Source organism: Camponotus vicinus, unplaced genomic scaffold, assembly GCF_025532165.1.
Source record: "Camponotus vicinus isolate PSW18456_S1 unplaced genomic scaffold, iyCamVici1.0 SCAF_9, whole genome shotgun sequence".
Lineage (NCBI taxonomy): Eukaryota > Metazoa > Arthropoda > Insecta > Hymenoptera > Formicidae > Camponotus > Camponotus vicinus.
The window spans coordinates 14,548,256-14,566,251 of NW_028141981.1; the positions used below are offsets into that span (position 1 = coordinate 14,548,256).

The 17,996-nt window shown below is 35.0% G+C and overlaps 1 protein-coding gene across 5 annotated transcripts in view; it reads right to left on the bottom strand.

Moving 5' to 3' along the window:
* Window positions 1-5,748: 5,748 nt before the first annotated feature.
* LOC145976969 (RNA binding protein fox-1 homolog 2) overlaps window positions 5,749-17,996 on the bottom strand; it is a 252,944-nt gene continuing 240,696 nt past the window's right edge. For 4 of the 5 annotated variants that reach the window (XM_083108556.1, XM_083108554.1, XM_083108555.1 and 1 more), the window contains 5 exons: window positions 17,264-17,327; window positions 16,325-16,351; window positions 8,193-8,359; window positions 6,635-6,698; window positions 5,749-5,928 (listed from right to left, as the gene is read on the bottom strand). In XM_083108556.1, the coding sequence (XP_082964682.1) occupies window positions 5,884-5,928; window positions 6,635-6,698; window positions 8,193-8,359; window positions 16,325-16,351; window positions 17,264-17,327 (367 nt within the window). In that variant the 3' untranslated portion in view covers window positions 5,749-5,883. The remainder of the gene's footprint in view (window positions 5,929-6,634; window positions 6,699-8,192; window positions 8,360-16,324; window positions 16,352-17,263; window positions 17,328-17,996) is intronic. The other variant, XM_083108552.1, reaches the window with a different exon arrangement.

Consider the following 17,996-nt stretch of genomic DNA (forward strand, 5'->3'; position numbering starts at 1 on the left):
ATATTTCGCAAATAAAGTTCATCGAGTTGATCAGATATTCTTTCTCTCTCTCTCTCTCTTTCTCTCTTACTCTTACCTTTTTCTTTTTTTACTCTTTTACTGATTTTCATTCATTTCCTGCAAGAGTTCATTATTATGTAACGAACTCTCGGTAGCATAAAATCGCTTATGAGGGGGAAGTTCGCAAAGAGATACAGAGGCATACCTAAATGACGTTTCCCTCTCTTTGCGGATTTCTTTTTTACATTTGCGAGAGAAGCGAAAAAACAGATGGCGATTAGCTGTTTTAGTTTTTTTCAGTGAGTCGAATATCACTGGGCATTTTTCCTCATTTGTTACATTGTCTTTGTGCTACCTTACTAACGATAATTAATTCGTGTTCTTGATTTCACCAATCCGTGGAGAAGGGTACGAGTTTCTCGCTCATTCATCGCACATCAACGCAGGCATACACATAATTTCACATCACACGTACAGATACATTGAACTTTACACACGCACACGCGTTTCTAGAAATATCATTAATAATAACGCCCTAATGTCATGGAACATCTCTCATTTATTTTTCTTTTTTTTCATTTGCAGTAATTCGAAAAGAACAGCACGGCGCTGCCGATGATGCGGACCGGTTCGAGACACACAGTTTCGCTTTGGGGCATCAGTCACGGAGATTATATATATTCTTTCTCGTGCCGGACGATCACATAACAATCGCCAGAAAGATCCTTCGACAGCACCCTGCTCAAATACCTAGGATATGTTGCTTGTAAGATGTGTCATTACGTAGTCATGTATTCATCTAAATTCATTTAAAAATTCTTTTACAGTATTTATTGTTAATTAATAATTATACGTATAACGTACGGTGCGTATCATTGAATTATTTTACATTGCGCGAAAGATCTATCACTAGCTTTGAATCTCGTCGTTATCTCGACAAGGATAAATCAATTGTCGGTGATGAAATCACAGGCTCTCGCTTGCGTCCGTTGTAAGCTCACCAGGATCGAAGAATCGATCTCTAAATCATTTTGCGATTCATATATTAAAACGTTTCAGATATTACGATTCGAAATATGAATCTGAGATTATTTGGAAACGAGTTCTTCAATCCAGAGGAGACGTACGCTTGGCGAAAGTCTGAGAGACCGAAATGACAGGATAAAGTGTGTTGTGAGACACGAAAATATGTAAACGTGCAGAAACTCGACAGAAGCCATTAAACTTTTTCATAAATTATATTATTATCTAGATATGTGTGTCGCGTTCTTTAGTAGACAACGGTGCCTTCGACGGTCGAAAAAATTTCTCCCGTAATAATTCTCGTAAATTTTATTTTCCTTTTTCTTCCGATAGAAAACGATAAAAGAAATTTCATTGTCGCTTCAGAAGTACACTAATGGGATATTCTCTCATTCTAATAATAAAGGGAGAAACGAAAATACTAGAGAGACGTGAGAAGGAAGGGGAAGAAGAGAGCTGATTTAGTCTCTATGAACCTCTATGATTCTATGAACATCTTGTACGATAGGCCTGTCGCAACAGTAACGCGTATAAAGAAGAGAGGAAAATCGAAGAAAGTAAATTATGCACCTGTAATGAGGATACGCGACGAACCCGCGAAAAGAAAGTGTCTCGCATGGTTCTCCCGTCTCGCTAATTTGAGCTTGACTTATTACGCTAGCCACTAGTAGTAATAGCCTACCGATAAAGGTATCGATTACGAATAAGTATAAATTGTAATTACAGTGTACAATATACACAGGGAGATAAATCTCGCAGAATCTCTTTCATGCTCGTATCGTACTTTTACTCGTGCGAAAATTTCTTTTTTCGGAAAAACGTATTCTCTTCGATCTTTCTCCGATTCGGTATAGTTCCTTGTGCTGTCTTTCACGCGGAAGAGTGTGTACATACGAGAAACTGACGCTTTGTAATTCTCAATATACGAGATTCTTTCCTTCGAACATCAGCCGTTACATCGTCCACGTAAAATAATCACACGTTTCATTTTCATTCGACTGATCCGCGTTTTACGTATTTACTGCGTAATTAATTATAATCTACGTTTATTAATTTAACGTTACAAGAATCATGAGTATGTTCGAGTGTGGTAGTTTCTTTTGTTTGCCTGCTTAACAAGTTCCTAAAAGTGCACGTTTCTCGGCACGATTTTCCTCCATCGTATTTGTGCTCGACAAATCTAGTTGATCTATGTACACGTACACGATGCTCGCGAGAGAAAAAAAAGAATTGTCATCATGCCTCGAGTATTTCCCGAGTATTCGAGCTTAGCCTAACTCTAATTGAAGATTAGAATAAAACGTAACGACGGCCACACTACATTCCGTACTTTCTAAAACATCTTTGTCATATTTGGCTATTTCTTATGTCCTCGTTTTCCCCTTTTTTCTTTACTCTTCAGTCACATTTGTTCTCATTCACGTCCTCCATTCTTTTCGTACGCAACATATTATAGCGTAACATATCTTATTCTTACGTATAATACGATAAATCTTCGCTTAACTATTAATTTAACAGAGATATCACTCATTCGACTCAGTGTGCGTACCATTTTCCCTTTCGCGTTACTCCTAAATAGAGTATCTTTTACTTTCTGTATAGCGTACCGACATATCTACTTTATCAGGAAGCAGATATTGAGTGTCACGAGAAAAAAAAGAAAGTTGATAATTGAAAACACCGATCTGAATAGAGAACAAAATTAATAGCAGTCATAAAGAGATACCCATTTACAAATAAATTAACAATACTGAGGGAACGAAAAATGAATATATAAAAAGATTATATAAAAAATTATGTGCGCGTTTCAGCAAAATAATTTCTATAAGATAAATAGTTCGAAGGTAAAAAAATAGGTACAGTATTACATCTAATATTCAGTATCAAGATGCATGATGTTGACCACAGGTCGCGAAATTAAAAGATTAGAAGAAAAAAAGAGAAAAACATTTAATACGAAATATTAATCTATTCGCATCGGCGTTTTCGATCATTCAACGCATTTCGCTACAACTGGATCGGCATTTAGCTGTTTCTAATCATTTTTCGTGACGAGAGAAGACGAGTTTGTTTTATTTTATAGACACGTGCGCGCGCATTTCTTTGACATCGAGAAACCGAAATAACATGCTGAGTATACAATGTCACGTTGAAGAGAGTGTTCGCATAATATTTGTTTATTACCGGTAAAGGAAGTCCGACTTAGCATCGCGGATCTTCATAGATTGAATTTTTTTTTCGTTTAAAGACCAAATATATATACAATCATAAACAAATACATCACTAAAAATATTATTTAAGTAATTATCAATATAATTATATAATTTGAATATGTAATTTTATAATTTATATAATTATTAAATAATATAATTTATAAAATTATTTATATATATAAAGTGTAATTCAATTCTATATATGTAAAAGTATATAATTTCGTATAAAATTAATATTTTATATAAAAAAATTATATAAAAATTAATAAAATAATAATTAACGTTTCTTTATATTATTCGTTATGATTGTTTGTTTGATCTTTATACGATCCCAGCTTTATATGATCGATTACTTCGTAAGACGCATTCTACGAATCCTATCTCTATCTACGTATTATTACTGTGCTCTTGTTCATAGGCGTTGAGATTCTATATTTACCGGTTATGACGTGGGCTTTGCTTAATGTTTAAAAAAAAGTTGTCATGTTCATTCAGTCGTTTAACTAAGGAATAAATTAGTATAACACACGATTCAATTTGGTTGTCGCATATGAATTTATATCGGAATCAAATTTCTCATGGAAAAGAGAAAAAAAATAATATAATCGCATTCGCCGCTCCAATGCATAATTCGTCGCTCAGGTTGTAATCCAACGTGCGAGAAAAGATACAGTGAAATTACACAAAGTTTTTCTTAAACAAGTAGGAATATTATAAAATTAAATATGCGGTTTCTTAAGTGTCTGAAAGTTTTAAGTTTTAATTCGAAAGAACTGAAATTAGAAAATTGAAAGAAATCCTTCCACCAGTTTTTTCTTTCGATATAGATATTTTAATCCTTTAATAATTGTTTACCAAGAATGCATTAAATTATTATATTTGGAATTTAAAAAACGATATAGTTTAGGCGTAAAATATTTTTAAATCTTATGAGTTTCATTTCATATCCTTAATTTAACTCGAGTATCGGCAAATGGAGTGAGCGAATGCGCGAAACAAGGATTCAAGATCGACATGTTGACATTTTAGAAAATAAGAATCAAAGCTTTGCGTGAATTTAAATGAAATTGATTTGACTAGACCCTGTGCAATTAAAATTCGGCATTTTGTTTTAGAGGTCTAAGCGGTTCTTCTCTCTGTCTTATTTCGTCTCTGTCCGCTATTCCCTAAATTTACTGAGAACAGAGTTTATTTCACAAATCTACGCACATACACACGCGCGCAAAAGCGCATACACACATATTTGGCATAGAAACCCTACCGGTCACATGAATGCCTTTGTTTCTTCCTAGAGGTCGTTTTTTTTCTTTTTTCTTTTTAACTAGCTACCTAAGGATCTCGCTTTTTTTTCGGATCACCGTGTGCCGGTTCGCGTCGACTAAAGTCGTCAATGTTTCGCTGCCATTTAGCAGAAAATTTCGCACGGCAGCCATTTATGCGCGTATCTATGTCGTAGAAAATTACATTGTGCACTCATTTCATGATAATTATTCATTTCGAATTGCACGCATTTGCTCATTTTATAAGGTTATTAACCCATAATTTCATAACTGTTATCTATTAATATACATTTACTAACATTCGCGTATAATCTATACATGAAAAAAATTTATTTATAAAATTATTGTTTATCTCATTTAAATGAATCATGTGCAGGCTCATATTGTTCAACAATATTTGTGCGAAATATTTAGCGCTTTTCCTTCAACGTTAATTTAGACTAAAAATACAAACCATATCGCAACATTGACTTAAATAGAAATAATTACAACATATGTGCGCAACTATATTACAACTAGTTCAGTAAATGAGCAAATATACGGAAACGATGCATATTAGTATGTGACAACATCATATTATTAATGTACTTTACAGAAACTATAAACAGAGATAGAAAGAGATTATTTTCATTTTATATTTCGTTTAATAACTCGGAAAATTTTTCGCATTTTTTTTATCGATTAAAACACTAAGATCATACTAAATATTAGTCATTAAGAGATATGCATATAGCAAAAATGTTCATGATGTTATCGAAAATAATTTCGTAAATTTGAAAATACAACAAGTATATTGTATTGATCTTATTCCAATTTTGTATTACATCGATTTATTCAAATACCAATTGATTAAATAGAAACAAGATCAAGCAGATTCCATTGGTTTCGCGTGCGAATGGCTGCTGGCAGGGGATTGATTAGGAGCGACTTTTCGCCGAACACGACACGACATTTCGATGCGCCGGCCTCGACACCACCACGTTGCGTTTACAGATTGATCTTTCTCGTTTATTCGTTTCAGCCGTCGCTCATAAGTTTTCAAAATACAATACAATTTCAAGATTTAGCATAAACGTGCATTATATCATTGACAGCAGTTTCGCTTTGATCGAACGATTTCGGCTTCAAAAGTCAATGATAGTTCCCGTTTATCTCTTACAATCTTGCGTCGCAAAGTTGGAGAAGGGGAAGAGATAAAATCGACGAGTCGTTATGCATGGAGGGTCCAGGCTCGTCGCCTCGAGGGTGATCTCGATGATGGCAAAATGACGGTGATGATTGTGTCGACTTGTGTCTGGTCATGTTTTGTTGAGTATAACATGGTGTATAACTTGGAAGGCTCTCGCGCTCCGTTGTTAATGAGCCATTTAATATGGTGCGAACCTGTTGTAACCGCTTCTGTACACTGTCGCCTGCAAGAATAAAATTTAGAAATTCATAAATTACAATTTCATCAAAATACAGAGCAAAATCTAGCGTATAAACCATCGGTTATTATCCATCGACGCACTTAGCATTAAATATAACCATTTGTCTTCAACAGCTGAAATATTTATTGCATGGAGATATTAAAAATATCAAAAGCACATTGTGAATATGATTTTAAATTTATAAATTTAAAGCTTGCGATATTACAATCTAATTGCACAAGACTTTTGTGAACTAACAAGTTGAGAAATTATTTATTCATCGCATCATTAAATTGAATTTATTGGTGGCGATGATTAAACTTTCACATACACATGGTGTAATTTGTTTCGTCACTGTTTATGGGATATATAACTCCCATTTACATTGTAAACATGAGACTGCGATGAAGTAGATAGTTATATTTAAGGATATATGTGCGCAATGGAAGCACGAGTCATTAACTTTCGCCGTGACACAGTTTCCGTAAGTTGAAGATGCTGGGCATTAATAATTCATATGTGAATGAAACGTGCTGAGACCAAAAAGGGTTTTTCCAATGCCTGTTATTTATAGCGTAATAACGGAGTGCCCTATTCTCTCCCGTAGATAGATAAAGTACGGATCGGCTACGCGCGTACGACTTAAGGGCACTCTTGTTGAGTGAAAAATTGTAAAAGAGTACACTACGTAATCAAAGTTGTTTCTTACCCCGTAACCCGCCACAGGTCCAATGCCGTGTCCAAGGTAAGGATCGGCGTATTCACGCCCGTAACTAGAAGGGCATAAAAAAGTTGACGATTAATAGCGTGAAATGTTTTACGATCCGTTAAAAATCGGACGACTTTGTACTTTGTTGTTTATTCGGTTTTTTTTACGAAAGGTATAAATGAGGAGTGAAAACAATATAATAAAAAATGCGTTAGGTATATTATTATAGTTTTATATTTAATGCAAGATACTAACGTAAAATGAAATGCTTATTTTAAGATTTCTCAGGAGTAGTTGTGTCTGGACTTTCAGGACTATTGGGACGGGTCTGGATTTCACGAACGTATCTGCGACTCCTCAGAGCTCGTCCACGACGTGCGGAAGTTCTGCAAGGAATGGACTAAGTGCGTTAAGCTTTGTGATAATTGGTATCTCTACTTTTAAAGAATTAATATTTTGTTAGACAGAATAGATTGAGAGAAAGACAGAGGAAATAATTAGTAAGCATAAAGGAGATTAGTGATAGCGATAGTAAATATTATCAAGAATTGTGAGATGAGAGAAGGCAATTTATCACAATGTTCAATATGTAATATACACTCTCGTAATGGGGTCAAACCGATGACTTCGAAATGACCATCAATCTATACATATGTGTATGCATATCAATGCAAATGAGCCTGCATGTAAACCACAGATGGCTCGAGAATCATGGCCCTTCATGTTGTTAACGAAAACATTAAATTTGATGTTATAAAAAACTAGCTTTTTATATAAGTGTATTAGTAACAAAAAATTCAAAGTTAAATTTTTTAAAAATGTTATCAATTTAATAGCTGTTATATCTTACATCTTATATTCGCAGTATAAATGTCTCTCTCTTAAAATGCATTATACAATTTCATCTCATGATAATATAACAATTTAAGGATGTTTCCAAATGGCAAAGAAATATTACAGCAATGCAACGAACGTTGCATAATGTGCCAAATATATTACAGTGATGCAACAAGCACCTATATAACGCGTCATAAATAATTCATACGAAATAAATTAAGCAGGGTTTCAAAGGAAGATCTAGGAATCTTATGAGACAAGCGCGCATTTTTGCGAAAAATATTCGCAAAGCTTCCTTTCTCGAGAATGATAAGGAGAGCGACAATTTTTCTTTCTCCTTGCGGAGTTTTCCATTTCTTCAAAGGACAAATAATTTGTCCTAGACTAAGCAGCTCCTTTCTGATCGATTTACAATTTTATTTCTCTAACTTTAAACATCCTCTGTTTAATAGGAATTTTAATTTCAAAAATTAAAAATTGCAAGTGTATATTTATAAAGTTAAAAACCACAAAATCCATAGACAAGAAGCTAGGGCAATGCTAAATCTAGGACATCCTGTGTGAGTTGAGTGGAAGGGAAGGAGAGAGAAAGAGAGAGAGAGAGAAAGAGAGAGAGAGAGAGAGAGGAAGAGGGTGAGAGGTCTCGGAGAGAGGACTCGGTGAGGAGAGTAATACACACACATGAGAGGGAGTTTCTCGGGCGAGAACGCGGTGCACTTACCCCGCGACTGCGGCATATCCTGCGACCGGTTGTGCCGCAGCTGCAGCTGCGCCGTATGCGCGCGCAGCCACCGCCGTGTAGGTCGCTGCAGCTGCGTACGTGGCCTGCTGTGCCGTTGATAGGGGTGTCTTCAACAAGGGTGACGCTGCGGCCGCTGCTGCCGCGGCCTGAAACAACAACCATGACCCGCCATGCAAGGCTCAAGCAAGCTCAAAGACAGACAGAGAGGATGATCTGAGAGCGAGAAACGATACTAGAGTACGGTCGTTCCTAGAGGCTCGCGTTGTTGCACACAGAAAACGTGAGGGAAAGGGACTCTGACTCTGAAAATGATAGCGATTGAGGCAGAGAGTGACTGAAAAAGAGATACATGTTGAGAAAATGCGAAATTGAATTAAGAAAAAATGTATTTGAAGTTTCTATTCTGTCATGAAAACTATCAAGAGAAGCGATTATACATACACAATTTCACTCTCACCATTAATAAAACTGCAATTACTTTACAAGTATTTTATAAACTCGAATTAAAAATTTTTAATGCGAACGTATTTTGTTTTTCTCAATCGCAGCCTCAATTGGTCGTCTATCCAGCATAAGAAATGAGTGCGCTAATTAAAACAGTTTGTACACTAGGTATATGCATATCAAAAGAAAGATTAAGTGAAAGATTATATCAGTAACTTTGTTGTACAGAAAGAAAAGCTTTCAAGGCTATTAAATAATTCTAGATTATATCAGCTTTAATTTTCATGTTTACAATCGCTATCATAATCATCGTACTCTTGGTCATTACCACATATTTTTTGAAATCAAGAAATTTATATTATAATTATATTATAATATAATTTATATTATAATATATTGTTATATTACTACGCAAAATACCACATTATTAATTTTTTAAACTCTATTAAACCTTATTATAATCTTATTATTACGTTATATTATATTTGAATATTCTCAATACATTTTAAATTTTTTATTTGAATATGTACAAGTTTTTCGAAACGAATGGAATTTATTGCTATTTGAGTTGTTAATGGTTCTATGTGCAACCATTGCATAAAACGCATCGGCGTTATCCACTACGACATCGATAGAACAGCGAGATGTAATAGGAGTGACATTTTTGGGTTTGAATGCACAAAAAAAAGCTATCGGTCACCTTTACATCGTATTTCGCTCGCTGTTTTAAAAATGTCAGTGTATGGATATTCAAATATTTCGAGCACATAACTAACCGTGACACTCGAAGTTGTAGTTTGTAAAACAAACTCCGAGGGGGATGTTTTATTTACAAGGAACATGATCCCGATTAAAATTGATGATATCCAATTTAATTACGAAGCGACTATATGTCGAATAGTTTTGCGATAATACGAACATTCCAATTTCCAATCAAATTCTAACTACAGAAACGTAAATCAAAAATTAAGTTTTTTATCGCTTAAAATCATCTCTTGTATGTACATTAAATATGTCGGACGCGTAAGAAAATTATGTAAGAAAATGTTTTTGCAACGCGTGGATTTTTTTGAGTGTTCTATATGTCTTCTAAATAATCCACGGAATAATAAAACGAATGAAAGAAAGTCATGCAACATGAAGACTCGTGAAAATAGCCATGGTGCAAGGTAAAAAATATTTATTATTATTAGGAAACGGAGCGAAACGACAAATATACGAAATCTAGAGAAAAATTGGAGCGAAGAGATGGATTACTGATCATTTTTCTTAATTTTTCGACGCAAATTCAGTCGATCAAGAAGAAACTATCCAAACGAAGCTCATAATCTCGAAAAAATATATCCTTACTTTACTTGAATAAGCAAAACAGAATGAGATAGAGTTTAGTTACCAAAATTGACTCGGATAAAGCGTTTAAAAAAAATTCCTGATATAAAAATAAATTAATCTCTGACCCGATAAGCGATCGATTAAGTGCTATAATTATTACATCGCACAGAATAAGTAAAGTCTCTCGGGTGTTTGTCGACAAAAGTACTATTCGTAGTTACGAGATAGTTATGAATAACTATGGAATTTCAATCTCTAACAACGTATATATCTCACAAATTTCCCAAATGTGTTTAACGCGACGAAGCTTCGAGCTCACCCTTATACAGCATCTCGATATCCCGCACGACGGGATTTATGCCCGATGAAGATGGGGGCTCTCGAGCACGCCACTTATTGGCGCCAAGGGATGATGGCGGAAGATGTATGCACATGCATTTAGAATGTGTAATCTGATATACCGATGTATATGTATCCATTTTGCGATGACATAATACGGGCGCACTTAGACGCTCACGATTTCCATGACATTTCCATTCGCGCGTTTGACGACATAAACCTGAATGCAGTTTGCTCATCATCGTCAAGAACGCTCTCTGAAAGCCTCCCGCTTTAAGTCTAATTATCGGGGAAAAAAGAGTCTTATCGTTTGCTGTTGTATGTACGTTATGAGCACATAATTATACGCAATGTTAAGCTCGTACTTCTTTAATACGTAATACGCCACAATCAAATTTATGCGGAAATGTAGGTATGTGTTATTGATGAATGCATAACTATAGCAGAATAATCGCGAATATTAATCAAAACATTTAATAGAATTTTTTGTCTTTGCAAGATTTTTCTTTAGTTTAATAAGCTTTTAAATATCATACATTTAATTTTTAATTTAAAAAAAGGATACAGACTAATTAAAAATTGCTAAATTGTGTGAAGAAAAATCAAGGATTTTATAAATTAGAGAAAATAATAATTAATACTGTTGATGTTATTGATTGCCACATTAGTTGAAATTTTACTTATGTAAATTAATTATCATCAACTTCAAAATTAACAAAGAACGATGCAAAAAAATTTGATAAAACGGCAAGAATCATCTCGTTTGCATTAATCAGTGAAGTTCGTTATTTCGTAAAAAAGGCAAAAGATATAAAAAAATATTTCCCAGGAATTTTCTGAACTCGAGACCTGCTCGTTCGTAATTAGGAACGAATGTCGTAATCCGAGTATTATCCACCACTCGTACTAATTAGTAAGATTTGTTATCGGAAAGTTAACAAAGAATTATGATGCGAAAAATGTCCAACAATTATAGATTTCTTGACAAATGTAGAATTAATTTCTGTCGGACGACAGAATATTTAAGAGAATAGTTACCAAATTGACAAATAAAAAAATAGAGTCTTTTAAACTAATTTGATTTTATAAAATATTAATATAAAATTCTTAATAAATTAATTAATATAAAGTTATATAAATATTAATTCAAAATTTCGATTATGTATATATCAATTTATTTAGGTAATGCTCAAATGATGTTAAAAAATGTGATTTTTATTAAGAAGACATGCAAAAAGATCGATCAAAGAGTTTAGATGATAGAAATATCCTGCAAATTAACATGATGTAAGATTTCTAGATATAAATCATTTGCAATTCCGGAAGAAAGACAACCGTGTGTATTATCGGAAGTGCAAAAGCATCCAATAATTTTTGACGTCATAACAACTAACGGGTTGCAAGCGGCATAATTCCGCGCGCGAATTGGCTGACCAGCTCACGTATCGCGACGAAAACACGATTCGGTCGGCGCCAAAAACTTTCGACGGTCAGGAACGGGTTGTTATTCGACGTTTTGTCGCGAAAAAAGCGACGGGGAAGCGGGCGGGAAGTGAGCTGTTTTGCCATCGGGAAGAAAACAGGACGACGTATTGCGAGCGGAACGAGAGGCGCCAGATCGCTCCGCGACTGCGGATTTTCTTGGACGGAAACCTCGTTTCCAGGCCGAAGTTTTCAAAACACGCGAAGTATCGTTCGATGGGGGACGCGACGATACAATTCTTCCACTGCGACAAGAATTATGCAATCCTTTTAGAGCAAGACACTGTAACTGACAATGAGACAACGACGATTCGCTTTCGACGAAATATCGTCGGAAACAAATGGAACAATAATTCCTCGTGACTGCTTGCGAGAATCCAATTTCCGGGAGCAGCCAACCGGAAATGTCGAGATCGTGACAAAAAAACGGGTCTCTCTTCGCGTGCGAGACCAGTGATTAGCTTTTTATCTCGCGATTGAGGATACCGAGTTACGTCCGATTCAGCATCCCGCTAAGGTCACGCCCGGACAGACCTTTTTCTCGTTGGGCAATCTCCCTTGCTTTCTTTGGTCTTTCTTCTCATTCGCGTTTTCGAGTCGGCCAGTTAATGGTACACCGCGAAACCGCAGACTCAAAACCCTGTTTATATTGCGGCTCGAATAAAACATTAAACGATTAGTCGCTCAACTCTGTGTTGGAGGTTGTCGAACAATCCGTGGCGCTTTAAAAACTATCAAGTCTACTAATGTAGAAAAAATATGAAAATATTAAAATCGACGCATAAAAAAGTAATCCATTTTAATTATCAATATCAGAATAATTAATAATAAATGAATAAATTAATAATAAAAGAGCAAGTGTTGAAACGACTGGCTTTTGAATTATCTCCGATTTTCATTCATACTTATATCTTTCACTTGTTAAGCACAAGATAAAAGTCTTAATTTCTATTGCATCTATGAAAACATTCGACAGATACTAAAAAGGCGAGAACATCCTTTTTTCAATTACTGCACACAAACACGCGATCTATATATATTACCAGCTGATTGAAACTTGGATGTAAGTCCGAGTCCTCAATTAAAGCTAACGAAAAGACTTTCGAAGTATTTCGCAGACACGGCATTCGGTCCGTCTGAAAAAGGAACGCAGATTCAACCGATGCAACCGGACGAAGTAATTATCGCGAACCGACGAAAGTTAAACAAGCCGTGCATTTTAATCCTTTCGCGAACTTTCCGAGCCGAGCTCGAACTTCTTGATACTGCAAAGGCGCAGAAGATCCATATAAATAGCTGGAATATTTTTGTATCGGGCCAATTTCGCGAAGTGCCGCGAAGACATTTCACGTAGAAACAACCGGGATAAACCCGTCAACCGCTAAATGACGAGCATTCCTCACCGACATTGATTTACGGTAGCTTCTCACAAAGTCGAGGAAGAGATCGGCAATTCGGCCATAAATTCTCGCTCGAATCAGGGGCTTCTCTGTCATCGTGGCTGGCGACGGAGCCATCGAACTTGACATATTGAGTCCATCCAAATTAGCCACGAAAATCCTCCGCGTTTCTCAGCATGTTTAGACAATTTACGACCTGCCTCGTTTAGACTCTTCACATTTAAAATCGCGAATTTTCATCGGACGCAAAAATCTTCTTTTCCCGTACCCTCTTTAAGCGTATCTGACGATAAAATTAATGTCTCGCTAATGTTACTCTTAAATATTATTTATTCGTTGGATTCGTATTTAAATTTGTTTTTACGCTTGTGTATTTTATTAAAAGAAATATTTATTTTCTTCAATTTTAACATTCATAGATAAAATTTAAAAATTTTTTAATTACTATTTTTAATTACTTTGTATAATAATGCTAGTAATAAGAAATATTAATAAGGCTCTCATGGGGGAAACACAAATTTAAATTTCATGAGTTAGTAACAGGAACAGACAAACAGATTTCAAACAGATAGTATCTAAATTAAAACTTTTCTTTGAAATTGTCACTAGTTATGTACACAAGACAATCATTTTTCTTAATGCATATCAAGTAATTAAATAAATTTTTAAAATATTCAAAATTTTTTATTTTAATAAACTCGGAATTATCCTAAAGAAGTGGAGACTAGAAATAAATATCTAAGGAAAAGACTAGAAATAAATATCTAAGGAAAAGACTAGAATTAAATATCGAAAAAAAATCATTGAAAAATTCGCGCGCGTTAATAATAATAATTTTAATTTCGACACATTAGTTACTTCAATTTTACTTCAGTAAGACTAATTATCTTTTCCCGGACTTGAAATATCTTTGAATGATATGTTTTGATATAATTTATAATAATTTTCTTTAGAAATGTCACAAAAATTTTTGAATAACGTATTTTAATGTCTCATAATAAGACTTCTTGTACACTAATTTCATAATGTCTCCAAAGATTCTTGAGATCAATATACTAGCAGTATTCTTGTAAAGTAGCTACTTATATTGCAATCGACAAATGGTTAATGCTCAGTGATTTATTATCGCAAAACGACTTTTACTTTCATTTTCATCAGCCTGTGATTGTACAAATAATTTGCCCGAGATTTAAAGGCTTATTATTTTTATGTAACACAATTTTCCTCTTAATATACAACATATATTATTTAATAAAAAAATACTAATGTTTGAAAAATAAAAGTTCTAGATATATCAAAGTTTATGGCTTTTTGCTCTCGTTCGCAATATTTATATGTACTTTAAAAATTATTGTGTATTTAAATAGCGCTTGTTCTGTAAATTTTTAAAAAATATACTTATATAATAAATCTCTGTTCCCATTTACAAAACTCAAAGCTACAAAGGTGATTAAAAATGATTAATTAACCGTTTAGAATTATTTCTGGCGTAGTTCGTTCGAGATTCGCAACTACGATATTATTTAATTAAAGAGATTACCATACGGTTGCTATCTACCTTGCATATAGCTTTCTATTCGCACGAAACCTGCCTACGCCATTTACTGCCCGCATAATACAAAGCTCCCTCGAAATTGAGGAACTTCAAACGACACATTTAAATTGCGTGCATTTATCACAACGCTTACTCCACTCGCCTCTTATGACGGATTCTAGGTCTGTGCGACGCATGCTCTACTGATTGAAAAAGGCGACATTACATGCTCTCTCACGCTAATACCAATCGCAGACAATGAAAAAAAAAGCGTAACATGGTCGGAGAGGGAAAACCTCATCACGGCCAGCTGAAACTCTTTTCTACAGTTCCCCTAAACGATCTTTCCTTGTGGAAAAAATTACAATAATTTTTTTTATAGAAGGATTTTTTTTAGCAAAAATGGATTGAGGGACACATGTAACTAAATAAACTCCGAAAATCGATGAGCACTTCAATCTTGCGAGAAACATGGAAAAAATAAAGAGAACAGACCAAACAAAACAGAAGAACAAGAAGAAAAACGGGGTGTATATAGATAAAACAGACGGAGAGACGAACAGGCGAACTCTTAATTCCTACCTCCAGGGCGGGCGCTTTAGCCTGAAACACAAACGGCAAACCTGAAAAGAAATTCCGGAAGAGTTCCGGACGGCGAAAACACGAGCTCGAGTTTTTACGTGAGGGAGTTAAGCCCTCGTTAAGCGAATTAAAACTTCGTTTCCCGATGCAAACGCAAAAGTCCGTCCACACGATCGGCGCATACCAGCGTTATTATCTACCTTTCAATGACTCTTTTTCTTGCCCCCGAACATATGTATCGTTGTGTAATTAATGACCATCTCTTTAGATATATGTGAAATAAAGCGGGGAAAACGATACGAAAAGATGAGTGGAATGATGCATTTAGGCAACAAGATGCAACAAGATGCCGCAATTTTGATAGCAGAATTTTTTGTGTAAATAAAAATATGAATTCAACTTCAAAATTGGAACGCTAAAGTTTAAAATTTAAATTAAATCTCATTTTTTTTCTCTACATTGAACGATTCGTTTTAAATTTCTTTAGTCTCGATTTTATCGATTGCGACATTTCCTATTAATAAACATGATTTCTGAGCGATTAGAGAAAATTGAAAAAAATTTGAAACGCTCTTCATTATTCATTAGCAATTCGTTGTAACTGTAGTTGTCAAGATTCTCTCTCGATATTGTTTTTTGACAAATTAGCTTCAAAGGAAATATTAATGGAACGGGCGAATGTAAAATTCACGCGCGAATAGTGCCGGAGACAAAGATGCTTTATCGGGACAGAAATAATCATCTCGACGGTTAGTAGCGCGTCGAGCGTGCTTTTTTCCGATCAATGGTGCTATCGGATGCATCGGGATTTTTGCGCGAATGAAACGAAAGGGAGAAATGGAAAGAAAGAAAGAACAAAAACGGCAGGCGAAAAAATGAGACACAATGAGAATGGCGAACGGTCGGAACAATGTAGAACGCGAGATAGTGGTGGCGATAATTGTTATCGGTTTCTCTCTCGTGTGTGCAAGCCTGTGGCAAAATGTGTGTCAACTAACGTCAGCTGTTGCTTGAGGCCATTCCAGCTAAACGGGTCCACCACAAAGGTGTTACGGACTTTAGTCAAAATCTCTGCGTTCATTTGTCTTGTCTTATAGATACTGCGCCGTATTCCGCTTCCGGTGCACGCGCGAGTAATTGTTTCCTGTTTTATTTTTCCGAGCGAACGTATCGAGAACACCATGCAAGTTTGCACAAAAAATGATTGGCATGATGTATGAGTTTTTTAGAGATTATTTTATCGCTATACTTTTTCGAGTCATAGAAAAGCGTCTTGCCATCATCAAATTTAGTTTTAATGTTTTTCTTTGATGGATTTCGATCTCTCTTACAATTTTGATCTCTCTTTACAATAAAAATGTAAAAGATTTTTAATATTACACATTTTTAATATTAAATTCTTGAATATAAGTTTTTAAATATAAATAAATAATAACATTTTATTTAATTTCGAAAAAATTCCGTTTTGGAAAAATTAAATTAATTATTTTAATTTAGTATCGAAAAATGCCAACAAGCGCTTCTAATATTTTTGAAATCATACAAAAAATTCATCAAAGATCTATTAATAAAATTTCATCATTACTCGTGACAAAACGCAATTCTATTCGCGTATCGATCAATCATATAATAAATCAATAGTGTGCTGATTGTCCGATTAATTATGTCCGCTCGATGTTCCATCCACGTAATGTTCGTAACATAATGAAAACGCATCAACGCGCTCGTAAAGATTTGTTTTCCGATTAATAGTTGATTATCACAGCGACGATCGCGGCGTTGATTGATTATCGCGATTTCACTCAGAGTAGCACGCGCTCCATTGTATTCTTCGATTTAATTAAAAACCCATTTGTATAACCCGCGTCTCGGTAGCTTGTGGTCGCGTGCACCGAAAGCGGAGAACAATTGTCGGTAGAAATCGAGAAATGTCTCACCTGCAACCTGTAGTTGGGGTCCTGTGTCGCTGCGTGCGCCGCGAGGAAGGGGTCGTAATAAACACTGTAAAATATAAAAATCACCAATGAGTACGAACGGCTTATCCGCTAAGGGACACCTATAGGATTATCGGATTTTTAATTTTGCGATTCTCTTTGTGAGACATTAACGTTATGCGCGTGCGTCCAATTATTTCCGTTTAAAAATTCAACACTTATACATGAATATTCTCTTGTAAAAAAATAACGCGTACTTTGTAACGCGTTCGTTACATGTGTTTCGCGTAAAATATTTTATAAGAATTTAATATTTACTATGATAGAGAGATATTCGGAAGGGTTAAAAGATTCAGAGAACTTTTAATCTTTCGATTCAATAATGCACAACGCTTGTTTAATGGATATGGCGTAATAAACATTGCGCTCAGCCGACGATAAAATTGAAAATTCATTTCTGGAATACGATAATCTCGCCTCGCAGAATAATAGGGGGACGATAGGGGCGATAAACTTTGTTCCCCGCGACTATCCGGAACGAAGTTTGTTTTATGCGCGAAGATCATAAATTATGTCGAGGAAAAAGTTGATTGCTTTATATTGCATCTGCTCAGAAGTATTCGCAATGGAATTAGTTTTATGAGTAGCTCACTCCCATTATTACCCTCGTCCATGTTGAAGAGATCGTTGTTAAAAGTCTATTTAACTTGGGTAAGTAATAATCTTGTTTTAAAAG